The 21,786-nt window shown below is 40.1% G+C and overlaps 1 protein-coding gene across 2 annotated transcripts in view; it reads right to left on the minus strand.

The window, feature by feature from the left end:
• LOC117409579 (hemicentin-1) overlaps positions 1-21,786 on the minus strand; it is a 92,303-nt gene that overhangs the window by 45,338 nt on the left and 25,179 nt on the right. For both annotated transcript variants that reach the window (XM_034015844.3, XM_059031736.1), the window contains exons 7-22: positions 17,219-17,339; positions 16,574-16,837; positions 15,265-15,409; positions 14,863-14,984; positions 11,633-11,908; positions 7,915-8,056; positions 6,936-7,063; positions 6,433-6,546; positions 6,012-6,170; positions 5,667-5,861; positions 5,302-5,397; positions 3,791-3,918; positions 3,354-3,498; positions 2,375-2,487; positions 555-714; positions 276-459 (exon numbers count right to left, since the gene is read on the minus strand). In XM_034015844.3, the coding sequence (XP_033871735.3) occupies positions 276-459; positions 555-714; positions 2,375-2,487; positions 3,354-3,498; positions 3,791-3,918; positions 5,302-5,397; positions 5,667-5,861; positions 6,012-6,170; positions 6,433-6,546; positions 6,936-7,063; positions 7,915-8,056; positions 11,633-11,908; positions 14,863-14,984; positions 15,265-15,409; positions 16,574-16,837; positions 17,219-17,339 (2,492 nt within the window). The remainder of the gene's footprint in view (positions 1-275; positions 460-554; positions 715-2,374; positions 2,488-3,353; positions 3,499-3,790; positions 3,919-5,301; positions 5,398-5,666; positions 5,862-6,011; positions 6,171-6,432; positions 6,547-6,935; positions 7,064-7,914; positions 8,057-11,632; positions 11,909-14,862; positions 14,985-15,264; positions 15,410-16,573; positions 16,838-17,218; positions 17,340-21,786) is intronic.

A 21,786-nucleotide genomic window follows, 5' to 3' on the forward strand; every position in this document is an offset into this window, starting at 1 on the left:
TAAGACAATGCAAACGACCAATCCAATGACAAAAGACCTTCCAATGCCAAACCAACCACTATGACAGTGGGCTGTTCAAATACATTTTGGAAAGCTACATCAGGTCTGATTCCAGACTGACCTCCATTCAAACATATGGACTTGATTTGGCAAATAATTTCAAAATCTGTACTTGGAAAGCCTGGTGACAAAGTAAGAGTTGCCAAATGTCGATTCATCACAAAAATGGTTTCAGCAGTTTTTTCAGTGTGCTGTCTATTATGTTGGGTACTTGCCTAGGTGAGAAAGGGGAGATGAGTTGCAGGTCCTTGGCCCAGGTGATTATGGGTGGAGGGATGCTCTGGACCTCACAGGGCAGAGTGATGTCCTCCCCTGCTGTGACCGAGATCTCCACCATGCCTCCTCCTGACCTTCCTCCCCCCTGACCTTCCCTGCCAGGGCCAGAGACCCTCGGTTTCACTACAATACAAGAAACAAAGAGTGGGTGTATACAGATTTCAAAAATGACCATAACCCGGTCTAAAGCTCTCTGTATGTAAGAAGTATTCACTTACCATAAACAGTTAACTGTACTTTTCTGGATGTGTAGCCAGCGGCATTGGTAGCTGTGCACAGAAATTCACCCGTTTCTTCCCCAGTGGGTGAGGCAATGTGAAGACTACCATCAGGGACCAGTGAGAAGGAACTGCCGCTGAGGTCTATTAGCTGACCCTTCTAGAGAACAACACATAATGGCAGAGTGCGGTACATGGATGAATCTGATGACTACTTTGGTAAATGTCTACTGGTAACCAGGGGTCCCTATGCAGGTTTAAACAATGACAGGTGAGCATCGTAGTCATTGCTGAGGTATTTATTTGCTTTCATTTAGATTATTTTAACTTTGGCTGGCATTTTATCCAGAAGTCTCTTTGTCACAAAATAAAATACATACCACTCCCATTCAAGATGTTTCTTCACCCAATAAGACATTACGAGCAGCAGTGTGGAGTAGTGGTTAGGGCTCTGGACTCTTGACCGGAGGGTTGTGGGTTCAATCCCCAGTGGGGGACACTGCTGTTGTACCCTTGAGCAAGGTACTTTATCTAGATTGCTCCAATAAAAACCCAACTGTATAAATGGGTAATTGTATGTAAAATAATGTGATATCTGTATAATGTGAAATAATGTGATATCTTGTAACAATTGTAAGTCGCCCTGGATAAGGGCGTCTGCTAAGAAATAAATAATAATAATACAGATATGTTTCAAATAAAGAAATACAAGTCTGAAATCTCACAAGCATCTTGGCTATTCCTTATTTATAATGAAACATACAGTAGAAGCCTGGGCTGCATGCTGCATTCAATATTAAATGTTTAATAAGTTAAATATGATATCTGGATACCCACTTGATCAAGAATGATTGTTACATGTTTTACATAAATAAAGGAATCGCAGATAAAAAAAAGGGAGGGTTGGAATTCTGGTGGTAGAATAAACAGCCAAATCAGTGTTCAAAGATAAATAGTGCCAAATTAAGCTCCATAGCTATCCACCAGCTGTTGCTGAACTTAAAGTCTTAGATTTAATTTGCCTCAGATGTCCCGTTCAGTTTAATAGTGTGAATTTGTAAAAGTAACAGTTACAAAGGTTTAGCATGAAAGAAAAAAGAAACAAGTCTTACTGAGTCTAACAGATTTACTGCACCAGGGTTTTTTTTATTGGACTTTCATTGTATGAAGGATTAATGCCTATTAAAGGACATATTAGGTAATGTAGGGATTTTCCATTCATTGGACAGGATAGCACTAAAATTATACCCTGGCCTGTCTGACCCAGCAACTCAGGCACTGCTCCCAACAATTAGAGAGATGTCAGTCCCTGAAACTCTTTGATATCCCAGAGCTGTTTCTGACAGTAATACATTTGCACACAGCAATGACTGGGTGTGCTCTGTAATCTCGTGTCGCTTCTCAAGTCACTCCTATATCATTAGACCTTGAAATAATTTTTATGAAAGGCTTTGTGGTGAAAATTCAAGTCTTGAGGGGGGTTTCTTTCACATTTTTTTTTAGTTGCAGGGGGCTCAGACTATGAGTAAGAGCTCTGGTATGTGGATGGTGCTCAACAGCATTGCTTGTTAAACAGTATACATTTGCAATTCAACCTATAATTTAGTTCAGTAGGCCAGCTGAGCCCACCTTTATAACTAGGTGTGGAGTGAGAGGATACAACTGATGTAATCAAAATATTGTGTAATAAAAGTCTTAGGTTTGTGGCAGATCTGAATGCTGCTATGCACCAGTATATTAGGTGTTATTCTTATACCAGAAAGTTTACTATTACAGTTATCATGTGACTGTATATTTATTGTATTTTAATTAGCTTTTACCTTGGACCAGGTAATGTCAGGTTTGGGCACTCCACTTGCTCTGCAGGGTAATGTTATTGGGACCCCTTCGATGGTGCTGAATACCTGGGGGCCATGCTGCATTGTTGGAAGAACTAAAATATGAAAACATACAACAAATGAGAAATCTAAAAATATATTGAAAGAATTTACAAAAATCTTCCCATTCGTTTGAGACTGCAGAAGAAGTGTTCTTTGGTCACGAATATTTCCGTTCTGAGTGCTTTAAGAATCTGCTAAATTTCACTTTTATTAGGACATGGTGGTTTTGTTTGAAAACGCACTCCCAATTCATTTCATCTCACGTTCAGCATGTTTATGTGGCTCTTAAATAGCTGAGACAGCACTTGGCTCTCATTCCACTTCATCCCCCCGCCCTCCCTCTCACTCTCCCATCTCTGTATCTATGTTTTACTAATAATCATACAGTAATCTGCAGAAGCCATTAGTGCTGGAGAACTTGGGAGTTATTTTTAAGAATAGAGTTTTAACTGTGCTTCAACTTTATACACACTGCATGGTTGGGAAAGTTCACCGTCCTTATTTTTGACTTGTTTACATCTGAATTTAGATCCAAGCTGACCTGCAACAGTCACTTAACCTGTGCCAGAATAAATGAGTGAACTGGAGCTGGCTTGCACAGTAAATATCAGGCAAAAGTTAATCACTCTTGACCTGCGCATCCTTTGAGCGCCACTGTATTATTCTTTAGCTCTTTGTTGAGCATGAAATATCAGCTTGGGCCAATACAGCACATGTTAGGCAGCTAAGTATATGCAATGCAATTTATATCTACAGCAACTGTTCATATAAGTAGTAATGACAAGGAAAAATCCTTTAGCTGGTTGAATTTGAATGAAATACCTGACATACACCTCAAAAAACAAAATTCTACTTCTTGAAAACAGCCAACCCTTCTGCTTTCCATTGGGGATCAGTTGAGTAAGCCAGTGGGACGTACCAAAGATCTTGACGCTGGTGGTCCGGTTACTGGTTCCTGCCACATTGCGGGCCACGCAGGTGTACTCCCCCCCATCCTGCAGCCTGACCCGCTCTATGTGCAAACTCCCGTCTCGGCGGATTGTCAGGTAGGGGCTGGGGCTCAGCTGGAGAGAGAGGAGTCCCAAACATGGTTGGGTGGAGGATCGTTTAGAATATCAAATAACCCTTTCGAAATAAAACCCTCACAGAATTAACTTCATGAAATTAATCATTCAATCAGTCCATGGAATAAAATAATAATAATAATAATAATAATAAAAACAACAATAATAATAATAATAATAATAATAATAATAATAATAATAATAATAATAATAATAACTGTATTTTATTATAATATTTCGTTAAAATATGTGAATTTCATACAAGTTTCTTATTAATATCCTCTCTCCTTACCACCCCATCGTTCCTGAGCCACCGTCTCTCTGGCAGTGGTTTTCCAGACAACAGCACACAGGGCAGGGTGACCTGCTGTCCCTCAATGACGTTCACCACCGCTGGGCTGATTCCAATCACAGGGGTCACTGTGGACACACCACACAGACTAGACTTTATACCTCACATTCAGCTAATCTGTAGAAAGGTTCACCCCACATTACTTTAGGTCACCAGTGGAATGGACATAACATAATGAGAAAGCCACACATAGAGCAATTAAAATAGATTAAATGGGACCCCCTTATTCTGTCCTTCTAACGTGAGTGGTTTTCCAAGCACAACAGAGATGCATTCAAGACAACACTGGAATTCTAAACACTGAAGTCCATGTAGTTTACAGCTTTAACTTGAAATTAACTTTTGGCTACTTTAGATCTGGACATGGACTTGAAAGCCCTTGACTTTGTAAGCAAGGTCAGTTAACGACATATGGAAATTCAAAAAGTACACATTTTAGAGAACAAATAACACGTACAACATGCTCCTCTCTGTCAGCAGTTTAACTTGATAGCAGATTTACTGGAATAGGCGTGTGTGGACAGGGGGGTCAATGGAAGGTCATTGCCTTTACTTCAATTTAAATAGCACCTCCACCCCCCATAGCCTGGTGTCTCCCTGGTTGCTGGAGTTGAAATACGGCGGGATAACATGCCCCCTCACTCCCACGCGTTCTTTCTCGATCTCCCTGCCTGTGGATCACTCCCTCAGGGTTTGTTTTCCAGCACTGTGTTTTATGACGCTGTTTGGAGCTCCATCTGGTTTCCACATCCTTCACAATGACAAGTTCCGATTAGGAACATCCCCTCACCTGGGGGAGGCTGCTTGCCAAACACATCTTTGTCTAGGGTTCTTTGAAATGTCCCTGATCAGTTATATGTTTAGAGTTAGTATAGACTTGTAAACAAAAGACAAAAATCTATTTAAAAAATATATACAAATCAGCAAATTTCTACATTAAACGCATACGACTAATGCAATATTATAAATTAAATATATTGAATCTAAATTGGTTCAGACAAAGAAATAACAATCTGAAACCTCAAGCACATCTGTCTGGGAAGATCTTTCATTTCTGCCTGTGCCTTTGATTTTTCCCTTTACATCATTCTGACATTCTCTCTACGCTCATACAGTGCCAGGGAATTCAAACCTGAATCTTTTTCAGTATCATGATTCAATGCATTTGCTGCATGATTCAGACATCGAGTCAATGCATTGTATTTTTTCTATCATTTCTACCGTATACAACTTAGACTGCAGCCCATGTTACTAAGAATTTTTTCTATTTGGTGAGTAACCAAATAGCTGGGAGGGCAGATTTAGCTACATAGATAGAGCTGTAGCCAATGCTATCAGTGTGTCAAATAGAGCAGAAAAGATCTAAGTGATCAGACAGGTGAAGCATTGCATATTTTTAAGCTGATAAGATGGTGTGATTTCTAGTTCATATGGCCAGGAAGGATTCTTACCAAGTCCAGTGACTGTAACTGTGGCCTGTTTTTGGATCCTCCCAAACTGGTTCTCAGCTTCGCAGATGTATGTAGTCTCGTCATCTATCCAAAGGTCTATGATAAATTAAAGCATAAACCTCAGTGTTATAGTGAGAGCAAAAGAACAACTGATAAAATAGAACATTGCTGGATGAATCCACAGCTGGAGTCGGCAGAGCCTGTCTTGGCGGACTGGACAGATGCCCCTGTCATGATGAGCAGACTCATGCTGATATCCTCTTATATAGTTGGCTTATTGTTTCTCCAGGTAAAACCGCAAACTATAAAAGCAACATAAACCATGTAACACATTTACAACACAACAACTTTCAGTGAAGACATACTGTTAATGACCAGGCTCCCTGTCCTCTTCTGGCTGACTGAACTGACAGCCAAGGGCCTGGAGAAGAGGGAAGCATTGTCCAGCCGTCTCCACTTGATCCTGGGTTGAGGGTATCCCTGGGCCTGGCACTTCAGGCTTATGTTGGAGCCAATGTCAGCAGAGACGTCTACTGGTTCCTGTGTAAATTCTGGGGCAGCTGAGAAGGAGAAGGTAAATCCATTAATGCTTGTCTATTTATCTAGCAGATACATTTCAAAATACAGTCTCTATTGAAAGCCATTTGTAAAGTAGACCACCTGTCTGTCATTGTAATTAAAACACACACAACTTTAACTCCTTAACTTACAGCCAACATCTAAGGTGACTTTTCCTCTAGCCCTCCCGGCATCATTGATGGCCACACAGGTATAGTCTCCCGCATCCACATCCTGTGTTTCTTTGATCCTCAAGATTCCGTGCAGACTGTCGATGCTCACAAATTCTGAGGGCCTCAGCTGTAGGTCTCCTACGAAACAAAAACTTGCTGTTTAATCTTAAACACTACCAATAAAGCAGAATAATTGAAAATATATGTTTTTACTCAAGCTGGACAGCTTATGTAAGAATAAACTGATTTAAATGGCATATGAATAGACCTAACAATTTCTCCTAAAGTAATTCGTAGGTGATTCTTCTTAAGCAAACTAATCCACCGAGTAGAAAACATGATGCAATACTTATGAACAAAAGTGATAATGCCCCAGTTGAGCTGAATGAAACATTCTTACCTTTATACCATTGTACTTCAGGATCCGGGATCCCGGTGGCTTTGCACTCCATGACAGTGGTGTCCCCCAGTCCAATCAGAATTTCCTTCTGGACTACAGTAACCTTTGGGGCTTCTGACATTGAATTAAAAAAGAAAGGGAATTTAATTGAATGCTGCCGTTACACCACAGGGTCGACTGCTCATTTGCACTTTTTTTTAAATCATCTTTAGTTTAAGGAAGAGCAGGACATGTTTCTCTTGTCATTTTTTGTCAGATATTGTTTTATGTGTACTAGACAACACTTATGGAAAAATAAGATGTACATAATCATAATTTTTAAGGTGGAGGTTCCTTCATTCTGTCACGGTGTACCGTCTAGACACAGTAGTTCACAGATATATTTAAACATCCATATAATGAATCATCCCATTAGAACCCTGACTGAATGCACATCACTGGAGCACAGAGGCAGCACACTCTTGTGTGAAATTCTAATGCACATTTGCCTCTTCCATACTCACCAATGTAAGTGAGAATGGAGGTCTGTCTGTCTGTGCCAGCAGGATTACTAGCCAGACAGCTGTAGACCCCTGAATGTCTCTGAACCGTGTCACCGATGATCAGGGTGCCATCTGGGATCAGCCGGTGCCTTAAAAAAAAAATTCAATACTTTTGCAGCAAAAGATGTGATTTACAAGTATTTATATTGTAAATACTTGTAAATATATTGTTTGTTTGTTTTTTTTTTAATTTAGTCATTGCCAATTATTTTTATTATTTTCTCCCAATTTGGAATGGCCAATTATTGTTAGGCTCAGCTCACTGCTACCACCCCTGCGCTGACTTGGGAGGGCGAAGACAAACACACGCTGTCCTCTGAAGCGTGTGCCATCAGCCGACCGCTTTTTTTCACACTGCGGACTCACCATGCAGCCACCCAAGAGCTACAGCGTCGGAGGACAATGCAGTTCTCGGGCAGCTTACAGGAAAGCCCGCAGACGCCCGGCCAGACTATAGGGGTCGCTGGTGTAAGCCGAGGACACCCTGGCCGACCTAAACCCCTTCCCCCCGGGCGACGCTCGGTCAATTGTGCGCCGCCCCCTGGGAGCTTCTGTCCACGGTGGGCTGTGGAATAGCTTGGACTCGAACCGGCGACGTCCAGGCTATAGAGCGCAACCTGCACTCCATGCAGAGCGCCTTTACCGGATGCATCACTCGAGAGCCCCTATATTGTAACAATATTTAACTTAGATTCAGTATCCCATACTAAGTGGGTTTCTGCTTGATACTCATTAACAAGTGGTTGTCCCAGGATCACACGGCAATATAACCTGGCGAAATAGTCGAAAGTTATAAGGCAGATGATAAAATAGTTAAAGTTATGCCTGAGCACTGGTGGAAGTGCAGCTGTGTTTAGCTGAATAATTACACAGTGGGACCTGATTAAGTAAGTAATGTAAAGGAATGAGCAAACGCTGCACTTTTGGCATTGAGAATTACCTGATGGAACCCATGATAAACATGTCGTTGTGTGTCCACACGATCTGCGGTGTTGGGTAGCCTCTCGCAGAGCAGCGAATCTGAACCTCCTGCCCGGCAATGAAAGTCTGATTCCTGGGTTCCACGCTAACTTGTGGGGGTTCTGCAGTGAAACACCAAGACGGCATTGTTGTATTTCAGTCAGGCTCAAACCAGTTCTATACAATAAAATTCAATTTGTGCAATAATGCGCCCAGTCTTTGAATGTACCTCCCAGGCTCTGCGTTGTTCTGGAATGGCAGCAATTGTTGAAAACCACCACAGGAAAACCCAACTCCAGTTTTCAAGAAGTTCATGATGTATCAAGTCTTAAGACGTGTGCAAAGTTGACAAGCAATGGATGTGTAATATATGCTCAAATCATAGAAATCTTCAACAAAAACCGTGCATCTTGAGCTTTGTATTATTGGCTAGTTAGGTCCTTCTCTATTTTCTAGGCCATTCAGTGTAGATTCTAAATTGTACAAGCAATGATGCAATGGAGAAACCAACTTGTTTCACAGCGTGAAAGCATGGTATTGAGGTAATGACTTGTGCCTAAAACGTTAGAATTACTCCAAATAGGCTATTTGTCTGGTATACTTACATAAATGATTGCTAAATAAAGTAAGATAATCTCCTGTAACCTTCCCATTTATGTTCTATTTTTTGGAATCTCTATTTGCATCTGGTCACACTTTGCAATTTTTCTAAATATGGCTGTGATTAGTCTGACACTGTGTAAAAACAGATTAGCAATAAATTGGGTTACATAGAAGCTATTTTATAACTATGTTTATTTTTACTCTGTATTGCTTAAAACAGGCATTATTGATTCCTGATAGTCTGCAGCTGGGGAATCCAAAGTGATTGTGAATTGATTCAGGATGTGAAACGCATCCTGGGTGCATTCATTTTGCTTTGAAGCCTGCCAAAACACAGCTCTGTTTCAACTATTCTGAAATATGCACACAGCTTTTGTGATCCTTGAGATCTCATTTATACAAAGGAAATATATGAGTCTTATGTTCCAACACAGCAGCTGTGGAGTGATTTTATATGGCAGAGCTGTTTAAAGGACCTTTGTAGAAGTTCTACATTAAAACTTGGTACATGAAACACAGCTGTGCAGAGACCGTAGGTGATATAAAGAATGTATAGTTTTCACTATTTTTTTTATTGAGCGTGTTAATAGTACCCATATTCAACACACTTAAGGGCCATCCACGGTATGATGGTTTTAAAATCATGTTTTAAAATCCAGGACTGGGTACAGTGGTTGTGATGTCTCAGTCGAAACCAAGTCTAGTTCATGGGAGCTGGAGGACCTCTGAACAGTACTAGACCCCCTCTGGTTAATGCTCTGTCAAGAATCCCTTATGATCCAATCAGCACCCACTCAGGGCCTGTGTGTGAAATACGAAGGTCTTCTTCACTGTTTAAAAGGATGATAGGTCCCTTCGGGACTGTTCTGTTTCTGCTTTAAATGCAGAGGTGCTCCCCATGTTTTGTTAGTTCTTTATGGATTAGAACAGCACCTTTGAAAAACCTTGCTTTAAATGTATTTAAAATGATGACTTGTGCCAATGTATTTCTGATGCAGAAGAGACTGTGTACCAGTTTTTAAAGAATGCTATGCTTGTAAAGCGCATACTTGTTTAAATTAATGCACTTTTACCCAGTAAATATAGTTCATTCCAATGTGCTGTTCATGGTGTCTCTCTTCTTTTTAGTTACACTTACTTAATCGGGTCTACACAATTTACTTTAATAAATAAGTAAAAAGGCCTACATTTCACAGTGCATACACAGCACGTGATGGAATTTCTAAAAAACACCAAGGTCCTAAAGTTGAAAAGCTATCCCACTTGGACCCTGTTAAACTTTACTAATGATCTGATTGATGTACAGTATCCACCATCCACACCGTCCAGGGTTATTGCGGGCAGTCGTTTATATCGGACAAATAGCGTTTGCCATTCCCATTGATTTCAATAACAAATGCATTGTTTATGCCATGTTAAGCACACGTATATTTCGGCAAACTCAGTGGATTGGATCACGTCATGTGCATTCACATCAATTCAAATAACAAATGCACTGCTTTACTGTAATAATCGCTCTTACTAATCCACCAATCTGCTGTTTTCACCTTGTTACCTTGCCATTCACATAGAGTTCAATACAAAAGGCAGCACTTTACTCTAGTGAAAGTTTGACAGATCGACCAATTAGCTGTTTGCACATCGTTACTGAGAGATTACCACTGTACTGTACCTTGGCTATTTAATCCCTGTACGCAGTGTCGGGTTTACAGCTTGAAAAAACAGCACTGACTGCATCAGACATACTTGCAAAAAAAGACCGTCCTGATGAGTATCACAGAGTTCTTTGCTGGAAACAATTTGCAGTAATGTAGCCTCTCTGTACTGTACATTTCTGCACTTGCATTACTTTTTATTACATTCATAGGTTTTAATAAAAACAAAAAATATTATGTCTTAATAAAGATTTTTAACCGCATACACATGTATTTGTTTTGTTTACTGTACTAGTGATTGGGGGACATTTTGAGTGTCAGGTTATTGTGTGGGAGTTTATACTGTCCATCGCTTACTGCGGGTGAATCACGTTAACACAAACGCGCCCGTTCTAAGTGGTGGCGACAGTATTTGATTATATTAAACTTTGCAGAGCTACTTTGACAAGGCAGGAAAGCCAATGTATTACAATGAAAGTCAGATTCTTCCTTATCTCTGCTTGTTGGCTTGTTTGGAAAACTCCTTTGTGTAAGAGTGTACAGCTCGCCCTGCTGTGTGACAAACCTGGCCTCACTGCAATAGAGATTAAGAGCTGGCTTGCAGTTGGAGTACCTGACTGCGGAGGTGAGCTTGGGGCTCTGTTACACACGCTGCTGCCAGAGGGGACCTGGCGGGCCAGACCAGGGTCCATTATGGGGGCACACTTACTGTAAACTAGCAGTGTGGGCAGCAGTGTGGAGAAGTTGCTAGGGCTCTGGACTCTTGACAGGAGGGTCATGGGTTCAATCCCCGGTGGGGACACTGCTGCTGTACCCTTGAGCAAGGTACTTTACCTAGATTGCTCCAGTAAAAACCCAACTGTATAAATGGGTAATTGTATGTAGAAAATAATGTGATATCTTGTAACAATTGTAAGTCGCCCTGGATAAGGTCGTCTGCTAAGAAATAAAAAATAATAATAATAAACTACACTGTATTTAAATATGAAGCTTGCATTGTAACCCTGTACTGCCCTGGAACACCTGTAAGTCGCCTTGGATAAAGGGGTCTGCCATATAAAAAATTAAGGGGATGCACCCATCCCCTGCTCCCACCGTCCATCCTTGTTCCTGTGTCAGCAGTCCAACATCAAAAGGCAACTTAATGACTAGGAACTCACTCACTGCAGGTGCTAATTAGGTGTCTTCAGGCTATTGTGACAGCTGTTTGCATGGCCGAGGATCTCTCCTGTTAGAGGTATTGATGTTAGCCTAAAACATTAGCTGGAAGATAAAGGTTTTATGATGAACAGTAATGTATTGCCTTGTCTGTAACTTCTATATGCTAGCTGGCATTATAGCTGGCACTAGAAGACAGAGTAGGCAGCGCATGTGACAAAGATGACAACACCATGTCACCTTGATTGACAAGGACTAGGCAGACTTCATGACCCTTCTCACCTTGAACTGTGAGGTATACCCTAGCGACAGTCGCCCCCCCTTCGTTGGCAGCGATGCAGCTGTACTCTCCAACATCGGAGGGCTTGACGTTGCGGATCTCCAGGGACAGGTTGCTCATGATGCGGACCCGCGAAGGCTCATTCACCCCGGCATCTGCACTGTTCCGTTGCCAGGTCAGGTTGTATCGCACCGTGCTGGAGGTAAGGCAGGTCAGCACTGCTCTGTCACCAGGGGTCACTGTCACATTGCTGGCCACCTTAATAGTAGGGGGAGGCTCTGAAAGAGAAATCAAAAGTTTTTCATCCATGTCCTTTCTAAACCATTACCATTCGTCCTAATTTGGGGTTGGCAGTAGCTCTTTACCTGCACAGCTAGTACAGTAACAAACCAGCATCTCTTTAAGCACAGTTTCTGAAAAAATAAAGAATTGAAACATAAAACATGAAAAGACACTTCCAGCTGACCTCTGTTTTAATAAGACATGTCAAAGTTTTCATAAACTATGTGTCTCTCCTAGGTCTGCAATATAGTGCTGATTTGCTGCCCTCAGAATTATTTATATAAACTGAAATGGAGAACAAATCAAAAGTATGTGTGTTTAAACACTACAGGGGACACTACTGTGTCAAGTTCTGTTTCAGCATAACCCTAAATATTTGGAGGCATTTTAATTGAGTGCATGCCAAAGATCGGAACAGAATGTAATATATTTCAGTTATCTATTTTTACATTTTAGTTTTAGTTTTTTTTGTTTTTGCCTTTAAAGAAGAAGCCATTTTTCACAAAGTGAAAATGCAGACAGAACTTGTGACCATGGTCCTTCACAATCTCTGTGCTTTTTCCTTTCACAACGACCAACCAGAAGCTCCCAAGCCAATGCAGGGCCTTTGTTAGTGGAAATGAACAAGACAAAATGAACCAAGAATGCCATTACTGACATATTTGTAAGACACATTGTAGAGAAATAGACACTAAAAAAAGAGTTATTGAACAGGTAAAAATTAAAGATTAAAAACATATATTTAAAACTGAACTATATTTAAATCTCCATAATATCCCAGCTCCTTAAAGGAGAAATGTATAGCTACAGTTAACATTTTTTAGACAAGAGCTACAATGACATTTAAAACAATGAACCTGCTGATTTGTGGGAAGAAATCAAACCAGTCTCATTTCTCCTCTTAATATTGCCCTCAGGCATTTTTCATATTGTTACCAAGCAAAACTGACTTTTCTGACCATCATACTAAAAAATGAGGGTGTTTTATTTATGAATTGATACATATACAGAATCAAATGTACATTTAGATATATAATTTTTTATAAATCTAAAATATGTTCCTATTTTTGTAACTGATCTTTATTATTTTTATTTTATGGTATCGCGTAAATAACAGCCTGGAATTTCCCAGGAGAAACATTACAGCATTCCCAGGAAGTAACCACTGCCTAAGAAAGCTCTGAACATCATTGGACCTGAGATTCTGAGATTGCAGTTGATTAGTCATGAAAGTGAGAGAGTGTTTTGTTTTTTTTTAAATGAGTTTTGGTTGGTTAAGTTAATCTAGGGTGTGTTGCCTTGGTCAGAGGGACCAGTTTTGCATGTATAACTGAACTTTGATTTTGAATAAGTTATACTCAAAATACCTTTAAATGTGGCCTTTAAATATACTGTATTTTCCCTTTTTTCCCGAACATTTGCTATATCTTAAAATGCTGTCTTTTTGTGTTACAGTCAGTTCACAACGCTTCGATACAGATTAATATTTTAAACTGGCTATGGAGCTACATTTACGTTTCATTTAGCATAATGCACGTGTGGGTTTTAAATGGGGCTTGCTAGATTTCACCACAGGCATTCACTGGTATGTTTCGATTGGGCTGCAGTGGGTACAGCATGGAACCACACTGCTAACTCTGGCTCCTTTCCATCAGTAACAGAGCTCAATGCTGGTCCTGCTCCAAAGAAAACCAAGCTGTATCCACATTATCAAATGTACAGCGTTTACATTAATTTACCTGATGTTAATCAGTTATTTTCTTCTAAAAAGACCAACAGAAATGGTCACATCAATCTCAATTGCTTCAACACAACCTACATGTTCCACTAAAACTTACTGCAGTGTTTATTTGCAGGGCTCAATAGGATTTCATCATCTCGAAACTATATTCTAATCTGTTTGCAGATGGTGTGTCTGTAAATGAAGGCCATTTGTGCTAAATGTGATTTATAGGATATTTTGAGGAAAGTGAAATTACATTTTGAATGCTATTTGGCATGTGTTGTTTTTCGGTATCAGGGGACAGTGTATTAATGCCTTGCTGATAAGTACTGTGCCAGATTCCAATTTAATTTCAAGGCGGAGAAAGTCATGGTACCAGAATCCTTCTGTCCGGTGTGGTTCAGTGATTTAAAACACCACTTAAAAAACAATCAGCTCGCTGAACTCTGTAAATTCAAGCACTGGAAAGGGAGAACACAACCGGTTACTCTGTGATTAAGTGTGGTAGGCTTAAAAATGTTCACTGAAGCTAAAACAATACAACAAACTAACATATGTATTAATAGTAGTCATCAAATAGTGCCATAAACAAAATCCAGTTTAAGAAATGGTCAAATCTGGCAAATTTGGAAAGCCCAATCGCTTTTTCCCTCACCGCAACAATGCCCCACATGGCTCAGGAGACCCAAAGGTTCTCTTTACACCCAGAAACTCAAGCTACCGACCTCTGGAGGACAAAGGCCAGCCCTGCAGGTGTTCGCCTTTGAGCTCACTGGGCGGCTGGCCAGCAGGCTCTGCTGTAGCGTGATGAGGAGAAACAGTCCTCCCTAACCCACATGAACACCAGAGCTAATGCGATGCTCCCTTCGGAGTCCCCAGCGAAGACCAGCCTACTTTGCATAGCCAGGACGCAAACCCGCGCTGTATGACTCAACCTGTGCACCAGACAGCTGAGCTTCTACCACGTGACCCACTCGGGGACCCCACAAATGCTTATTTTTTAGCCATGCATGAGAGTAACCCATTAATTAAGGAAATAAAACTCATAGTAAGATGGTGTATATATATTCTGTTACAGTGACATTCCTAGCAGTAGATAAGTATGCTGCTGATGATAGTTCCATTAATGGTGGTGAGGTGTTTGTGCCACCTTTAGGAAAGGATGATAAAGATAATAATGACATATTGTTATATTAACCCTTGATGACGGTTAGTGACTGCCCTTACCTGAGACATCCAGATAGGTCTGGGCACGGCCAGTGCCCACACTGTTGATGGCTATACATTCATAGTACCCTTCATCTTCCACAGTGACCTGAGCAATCTCCCAGGAGACATCTGCAGACTCCCTGTAATGAACAAATTTGATCATCAATAATCTAGCAGAAAATAACAGCTGTGCTAAGATTAGATACTGTGCCATGGTGTTGTCTTACAATGATTACAAGCATTGATATAAATGAAACCTTAATTGTGCAATTATCACAGATCATTAAAAATAGAATTGCAATTCTAATATTCATCAGACTGCAAAGTTCACTTTCCCGTTCCTCCACTATGGTCAGTTCAGTAATCTTTGCTGTCTAGTAGGAGACAGGGAGGAGAAGGCGTGACGCTCTCCAGTCCTACCTGAAGAACTGATCCATTCCAAGTTTAGTCCCGCCTCTGCTGAAGCGTAATGTGAAGGGGATCAGACTTTCTACTGAGCAGGAGAGAGCTCCACCCTGTAAGTAGTAACCAGGAGTCCGTGCAGGCATAGTCACCTTCGGGGCCTCTGTGAGTCAAAATAAAAACACTGCCAACATGACATAGGAACACTGAATATCAAAATGGAAGAAGCACCTTTTCACAATTGGGAACACAAACAGGTTATTAAACTTAAGGTGCACGTCACTACCATGCATTTAAAGTGCATGTAACCACCTTTTTTGTAATTGGGTAAGCAAGTAAAACTAAGTTTGTCAATTGTAACAAACTAAACATAGCATGCTAACTGCGAATGATCCAGTGGTTTGTAAGAACAGTACTAATGATAGTCGGCAGGATAGTTTCAATTGCAACAAATTGCCTCCAGAAAGACTAAAACTAGGTTTTAAGATGTTCTCAGATGCAACTAACACAATGTATCAGTCCCCTGCCCCGTAGAGCAGGGCTTCCCATCCCTGGTCCTGGGAACCCCCTGCATCTTCTGGTTTTTATTCCAACTGAGCTCTCAATTACTTAACTAGACCCTTAAATTAACTAATAATTTGCTGAATTAGACCTTTTTAATTGTTCTCAGCTCCTAAAAAGTTGCAGATTTTAAGTTACTTAAATATGTTATAGCTAACTTGAAATCTGCAACTGTTTAAGAGCTGAAAACAAGTAAAAAGGTTGAATTAAGCAAATTATTAGTTCAATTAGGGTTAAGTAATTGAGACCTCAGTTGGAATGAAAACCAAAAGACACAGGGGGTCCCCAGGACCAGCGTTGGAAACCACTGCCCTAGAGGATTGTAAAACGAGGTATTTAGTCCAGAGATTTTTTAAGTGCTGTTCTAACTTGTAACTCATTTGAATAGAACCTTTTGACGAGTATTTTCAACTTATTAAACAAAGCGGTTATTGTAAGAAAATACTTAAAACAATAAACTTTTGTTGAAATATACACAAAGACAAAATGATCAGGTTAACCCTGAGCTCTGTATTAAAGCTGGGTAGCAGCTGATGTGTCTTGTATCCATATAGTTGTAATTGACAAAAGTGTAAAAATAAATAAATACACACATAAATAAATATGGGGTGATTTGGTTGACTGAAAGTAAATTAGGACACAGCTATTCTCTCCCCAGAATCAGAAATCAGGAATCAGGGAGAATGCTGGTTTTTTTTTGGTTTTTTTACAGGACATCCAGGCATTTAAATGAATCTAGCATTAATGTAAAATGAGCAATACTGACCTGGGGTAATGCTGTAGAATGAGACACTGGAGACTCTCTGGAAGAGGAAATCGTCTTTGTCATAGCCAGTCACCTTCATGAAGAAGGCCTCGTTGGGAGGGATGAACTCGGTGATGTTCAAGATGCCGTAAGGGTGGCGTTCAGGGTATAAGCGGATGGGGATGGTCTTGAGGACTGCGCCCGAGATGCTGAGGAGCTCCAGACGGTCAGCTCTTCCAGGGGGGGTGATTCCAGTGGTGTTTAGGAGGACAAAGGTGGGGATTCCTACACAGGGAGAGGGAGGCTGTGATCAATACAGACAGTGCATTCCACAGAGACACTTGGGGAGCATGTTTTATTTTACAATATAAATGAATGTTTAAACTGATCAAATGGCGTTTAGATTCAAGAAAAGATTTGCCTAAATTAGACAACATTTTTTTTAATGTAATTGCAATTCAAGATGCAAACCAACCAAGTTCAAAAGTCCAGTTGTATTCGGATTGTAGCATGTGTACGAAGTGTTAAAATTAATAATGTCAAATTCAAATTAAGCTAATTTAAAGATACGTGTACACAGATGTGTGCATGGAAGAGGTAAAAATGTTTACAGTGTTTGGAAAAGGCTACATTGTGGTATATCCAGTATTGAAGGAATGATCTAACCTTGCACAGGCCTGCTAAGGGTCTTTTTGAAGTCCAGTGTAGGCTTCCTTGCAAACCCAGCTCTGAAGTCGATGGTGCTGAGGCCTGAAATACGAACTGAATGTCTTCCACTGCTGGATGTCTGAGGAGAGAAAATATCAGCATATACTCTTGGATCAACAGCAAAGGCACAGTGGGGTCTTATTTTCATGATGTAAACAGTGGTGGATCTACATGCAGTCTACCTTCAACCCCTTGTGTTGAATATGCAGGTCACTTTGACTTACATTCACAGCAGCACTGGCATATAGGACTTGAGTCTGACCACTGGCAACCATTTTTATTGGATGTTACCAATAATCAAACTACAGGGAATGTTTACAGGGGATGCTTAATGAAAAAAGTCTTTATAAGTCAGTTTGTTTTTTATACACATGTGTAAGCTGACAGAACCAGTAGGGTTCTAGTGTTGCTATCCAAGATGCATCCTTAATGCCATCTGTATCTTTAAGTGGTGTAAGATGCTAAGATGTCTGTTCATTTGACTAATGTATGTCCAGACTCAGATATGCAACATATGCAAATATGTAACACTGCCCATTCACACCACCCAGTGCACGTTTATCACAAAGGCACGGTGTTAGAATCACTATTGGGTGACATGAAACTCCACAGAAGCTACGTCCTGTTTGTTTAGTTTGAAGCAAGATACACAGTCATTCCATCATCGATTTACAGTGGGTTGCGCATGATATAACAACACTCCTCTAACACTGACTATCATTGTTAAAAACATTTAGAAAAGAGCCAGTATAAACCTGAAACAATGTTGTTGTTTTTTTAAATACTGTTATAGACCACTGTCCTGCAAATGTATATTAGACTTCCTTTCATCCAGGATAGCTCATCTAGAAGAGGTCCCACGTGTACACTACAAGTAACTGCCAAAGCAGGCATAAGGCAGCTGAAATGTAAGAGTGCAGCAATAGCACTCACAGAGGTTTTAAAAAAAAAAAAGAACCTTTTAACAAAAAAGAGGTTTCTCAATGCAGATGAATTTGACTTGAGATTGTTTGTGTCATTCATTCTAGTGGAAAGAACCTAAACCCTAATTTCTCTATAAAACCACAGCCATTTGGGGTTATTTGAAGTGGGAAGGGTTGAAAATTGAAAAGGGTTGGAAATTCCTTTTGAGGCGATGCTAACATAGAATCCTTGTTATGTCTCATTTAAATCAACCCTCCTGGCTGTTGTTTTTCTCAGAATATGCACCTTATTTTGGTGACCCTAAGAAAGCCCCAGCACTGCTCGTGAAAGGACAATGGCTTCCGGGAAACCCCAACACTTGCAGAAACATCAGCAGAGCCCGCAGATGGACTTCTGGGCTTCCCTATGGAGATGTAGGTAACATCTCATAGCAGGGAGCCCTGATAGGCATCCTTCAGTACAGTCAGAGAGTTCTTTCTCTCTGTAAACAAGCAAGCTTAATGCTTTCCAGGAAAACATATCTTAAAATATGCACGTCATGCAGCCACAGGACCCCACAGAGTCAGTCCCTGTGATTGTTCTCTACTGCTTGCTGAGGCGCTTCTTTTTCAAGGCAAAAGTATCTGATATAGAAGTACATCAGCTCAAATGCTTTCTTCAAAAAAATGCAGCATTCTTCCAAAGAGAGTCATATTCTTTAGACAATCATAACCTAATTTTGTCTTTTCGATGGTCTACAGTAGTTGTTATTATTATTATTATTATTATTATTATTATTATTATTATTATTATTATTATTATTATTATTATTATTATTATTTATTTCTTAGCAGGCGCCCTTATCCAGGGCGACTTACAATTGTTACAAGATATCACATTATTTTTACATACAATTACATTTTTTTTTTTTTTTTTACACATTATTTTTACATACAATTACCCATTTATACAGCTGGGTTTTTACTGGAGCAATCTAGGTAAAGTACCTTGCTCAAGGGTACAGCAGCAGTGTCCCCCACCTGGGATTGAACCCACAACCCCCTGGTCAAGAGTCCAGAGCCCTAACCACTACTCCACACTGCTGCCCCAAAACAAAGCTCCACACTGCTGTTGTGAAAAACAAAGCTGTTTCTGTTGGTTTGCAACATTTTTAAAGTTACCGCAATGTTTGCCATGGGAATCTCATTGTGTTGGGATGTTGATGTCAATGCATCAAAATAACCGTATTTGTTTTTTACATAATTGCATTATCAATATTATTGAACATCTTATTTTCAGCGGAGGAAAAAGATAAAGATCCCCCCTCCCTTTCTCCTGCACCTAGACCCATCTCTATCGGAAATATGTCCATAGAGGGATTTATTTAAAGACTTTCCGTTCCTCTCTTCTGTTTTTATGACAGGCCTAAAAAGCACATGGCTTGAAGTCAGAATCCAATTCCTTGGGGTTGTTTCCATACTGTTTGGATTACAGGCTTCTTAAACTATTACCATGGGTCATAAAATATAATGAACTTTGAAGCCAAAACCAGTGGGGTCAAAAGAAATTCCGGAATGCAGAAAATGTTGGCGGATTCTGCGGAAGTGCAAAGAGGAGTTGGGGTCTTGTCTAATGTTCCCATTTCATAGATCATTCTCTGAGCATGCCCTGTCCTACGCCATATTAAAGACAAGTGGAATAAACACAAAATGATAGACAATGCTATCTCCCATTGTACTAGATTAAAACTGTTTCACACAGTGATGAAGCATATGAAAAATCAAAACAAATGTAAGTGAATTGTACACACCATTTAGCATAAATCCCGCAGCAATCATAACATGAAAACTCAGTGATTCAAGAGTAATATGCAAAATGGTTGATACAAAGGGGTAGATGTACTAAGATGGGCCAGTAGCAGCACAAACATACCACAGTTTGCATTTCTGGTGCAACAATTCACAAAGTAAACAGTTTTTTGTATGTAATAAGAGAAAGTATGTTAACAAAGAGACATGAGGGGCTCCCGAGTGGAGCATCCAGTAAAGGCACTCCACATAGAGTGCAGGATGCGCCCTATAGCCTGGAGATCGCAGGTTCGAATCCAGGCTATGTCATTGCCGACCGTGACTGGGAGTTCCCAGGGGGCAGCACACAATGGCCGAGCACCGCCCGGGTAAGGAGGGCTTAGGTCGGCAGGTTCACCACGCACCTGTGGTTGATAGGTTGCCTGTGGGTCTGCAGTGGAGCCATTCAGATCTGTGTTGTCCTCTGGCACTATAGGTCTGATGGCTTCACTGTGGATCCGCAGTGCGATAAAAGACGGTTTGGCAGGGACACGTTTCGGAGGACACATATGTCATCCGCCGTTTCCCGAGTTGCCAGGGGGTTGCAGCGGTGAACCTGGATTAATAATAACACAATTGACGATTCCAAATTGGGGAGAAAAATTGGGTACAAATTTTTAATATTTGTTGCGTCATCTAGCATTGCGAGAGTCGTACGACATTTTTTCAAATAAAAAATGAAAAGCAGTTTAATCCCATCAGATTCTACAGTGGGGCCCCCATCTTCACCCCCAAATAAAAAATGCGTTTCTATCAAAAAGCTTTTCGTAATCATACAGTACCCCTCGCTAAACTGGATATGTTTGTCTGACATTAGGCGTCAGGTTTAAAAAAATACAGTAAAATCGCACACACATACATTTATAGTGTTCAATGTATTTTTAAATGTATAAATTATTGCGCTGAAATAAGACTAATGTGTTTTGGGTAGGCTACAAATTACATTATGAAAAAAATAGAAATCTGTACAGTACAGTAGTAAAATCAAATGAATACCTAGTGCACTTTCTTTTTACTTTAGCCTATAGGCTACCGGTAACACAAAATAAATCATGCTGCTGCATTGTACACATTGGTCAAACTAAATGATCTGAGCGTTTTGTTTTTTTATTATTATTATTATTATTATTATTATTATTATTATTATTATTATTATTATTATTATTATTAACTTGGCATACTTAGTAGCCTAGACAATTAACACAAAATAATAATAATAATAATAATAATAATAAACTTTATTTTGTATAGCGCCCTTAAAAGCAATCATCTCAGAGCGCTTCACAATTAATAGTACAGCAATAAATAAAAAGATTATACATAAAAAGCACAAGGAAATAAAACAATCATAAAAATCATAAAAACGCCTTTCTAAAAAAGTAAGTCTTTAAATTAGCTTTAAAAACACTCAAAGAAGCTGAGTCCCTGATCTCTAGTGGAACAGGATTCCAGAATTTGGGGGCATAACAACAGAAGGCCCTGTCGCCCATGGAGCGCAGGCGAACAGGCGGGACACACAGCAGTCTGAGATCAGCAGAGCGGAGGTTGCGAGTAGGAGTGTAAAAAGATAAAAGATCTGACAGATAAGTCGAAGCTAGCCCATGAAGAGCCTTATATGTCAGCATTAAAATTTTAAAATCAATTCTGAATCTGATAAGCTGCCAGTGCAAGGCCTCCAAGACAGGAGTAATGTGATCTCTTGAGCAGGACTGAGACAAAATTCTGGCTGCAGAGTTTTGGACAAACTGAATTTTAGTGAGGATGCTATTAGACACC

This window comes from Acipenser ruthenus, chromosome 10 (assembly GCF_902713425.1).
Source record: "Acipenser ruthenus chromosome 10, fAciRut3.2 maternal haplotype, whole genome shotgun sequence".
NCBI classification, from domain to species: Eukaryota; Metazoa; Chordata; class Actinopteri; order Acipenseriformes; family Acipenseridae; genus Acipenser; species Acipenser ruthenus.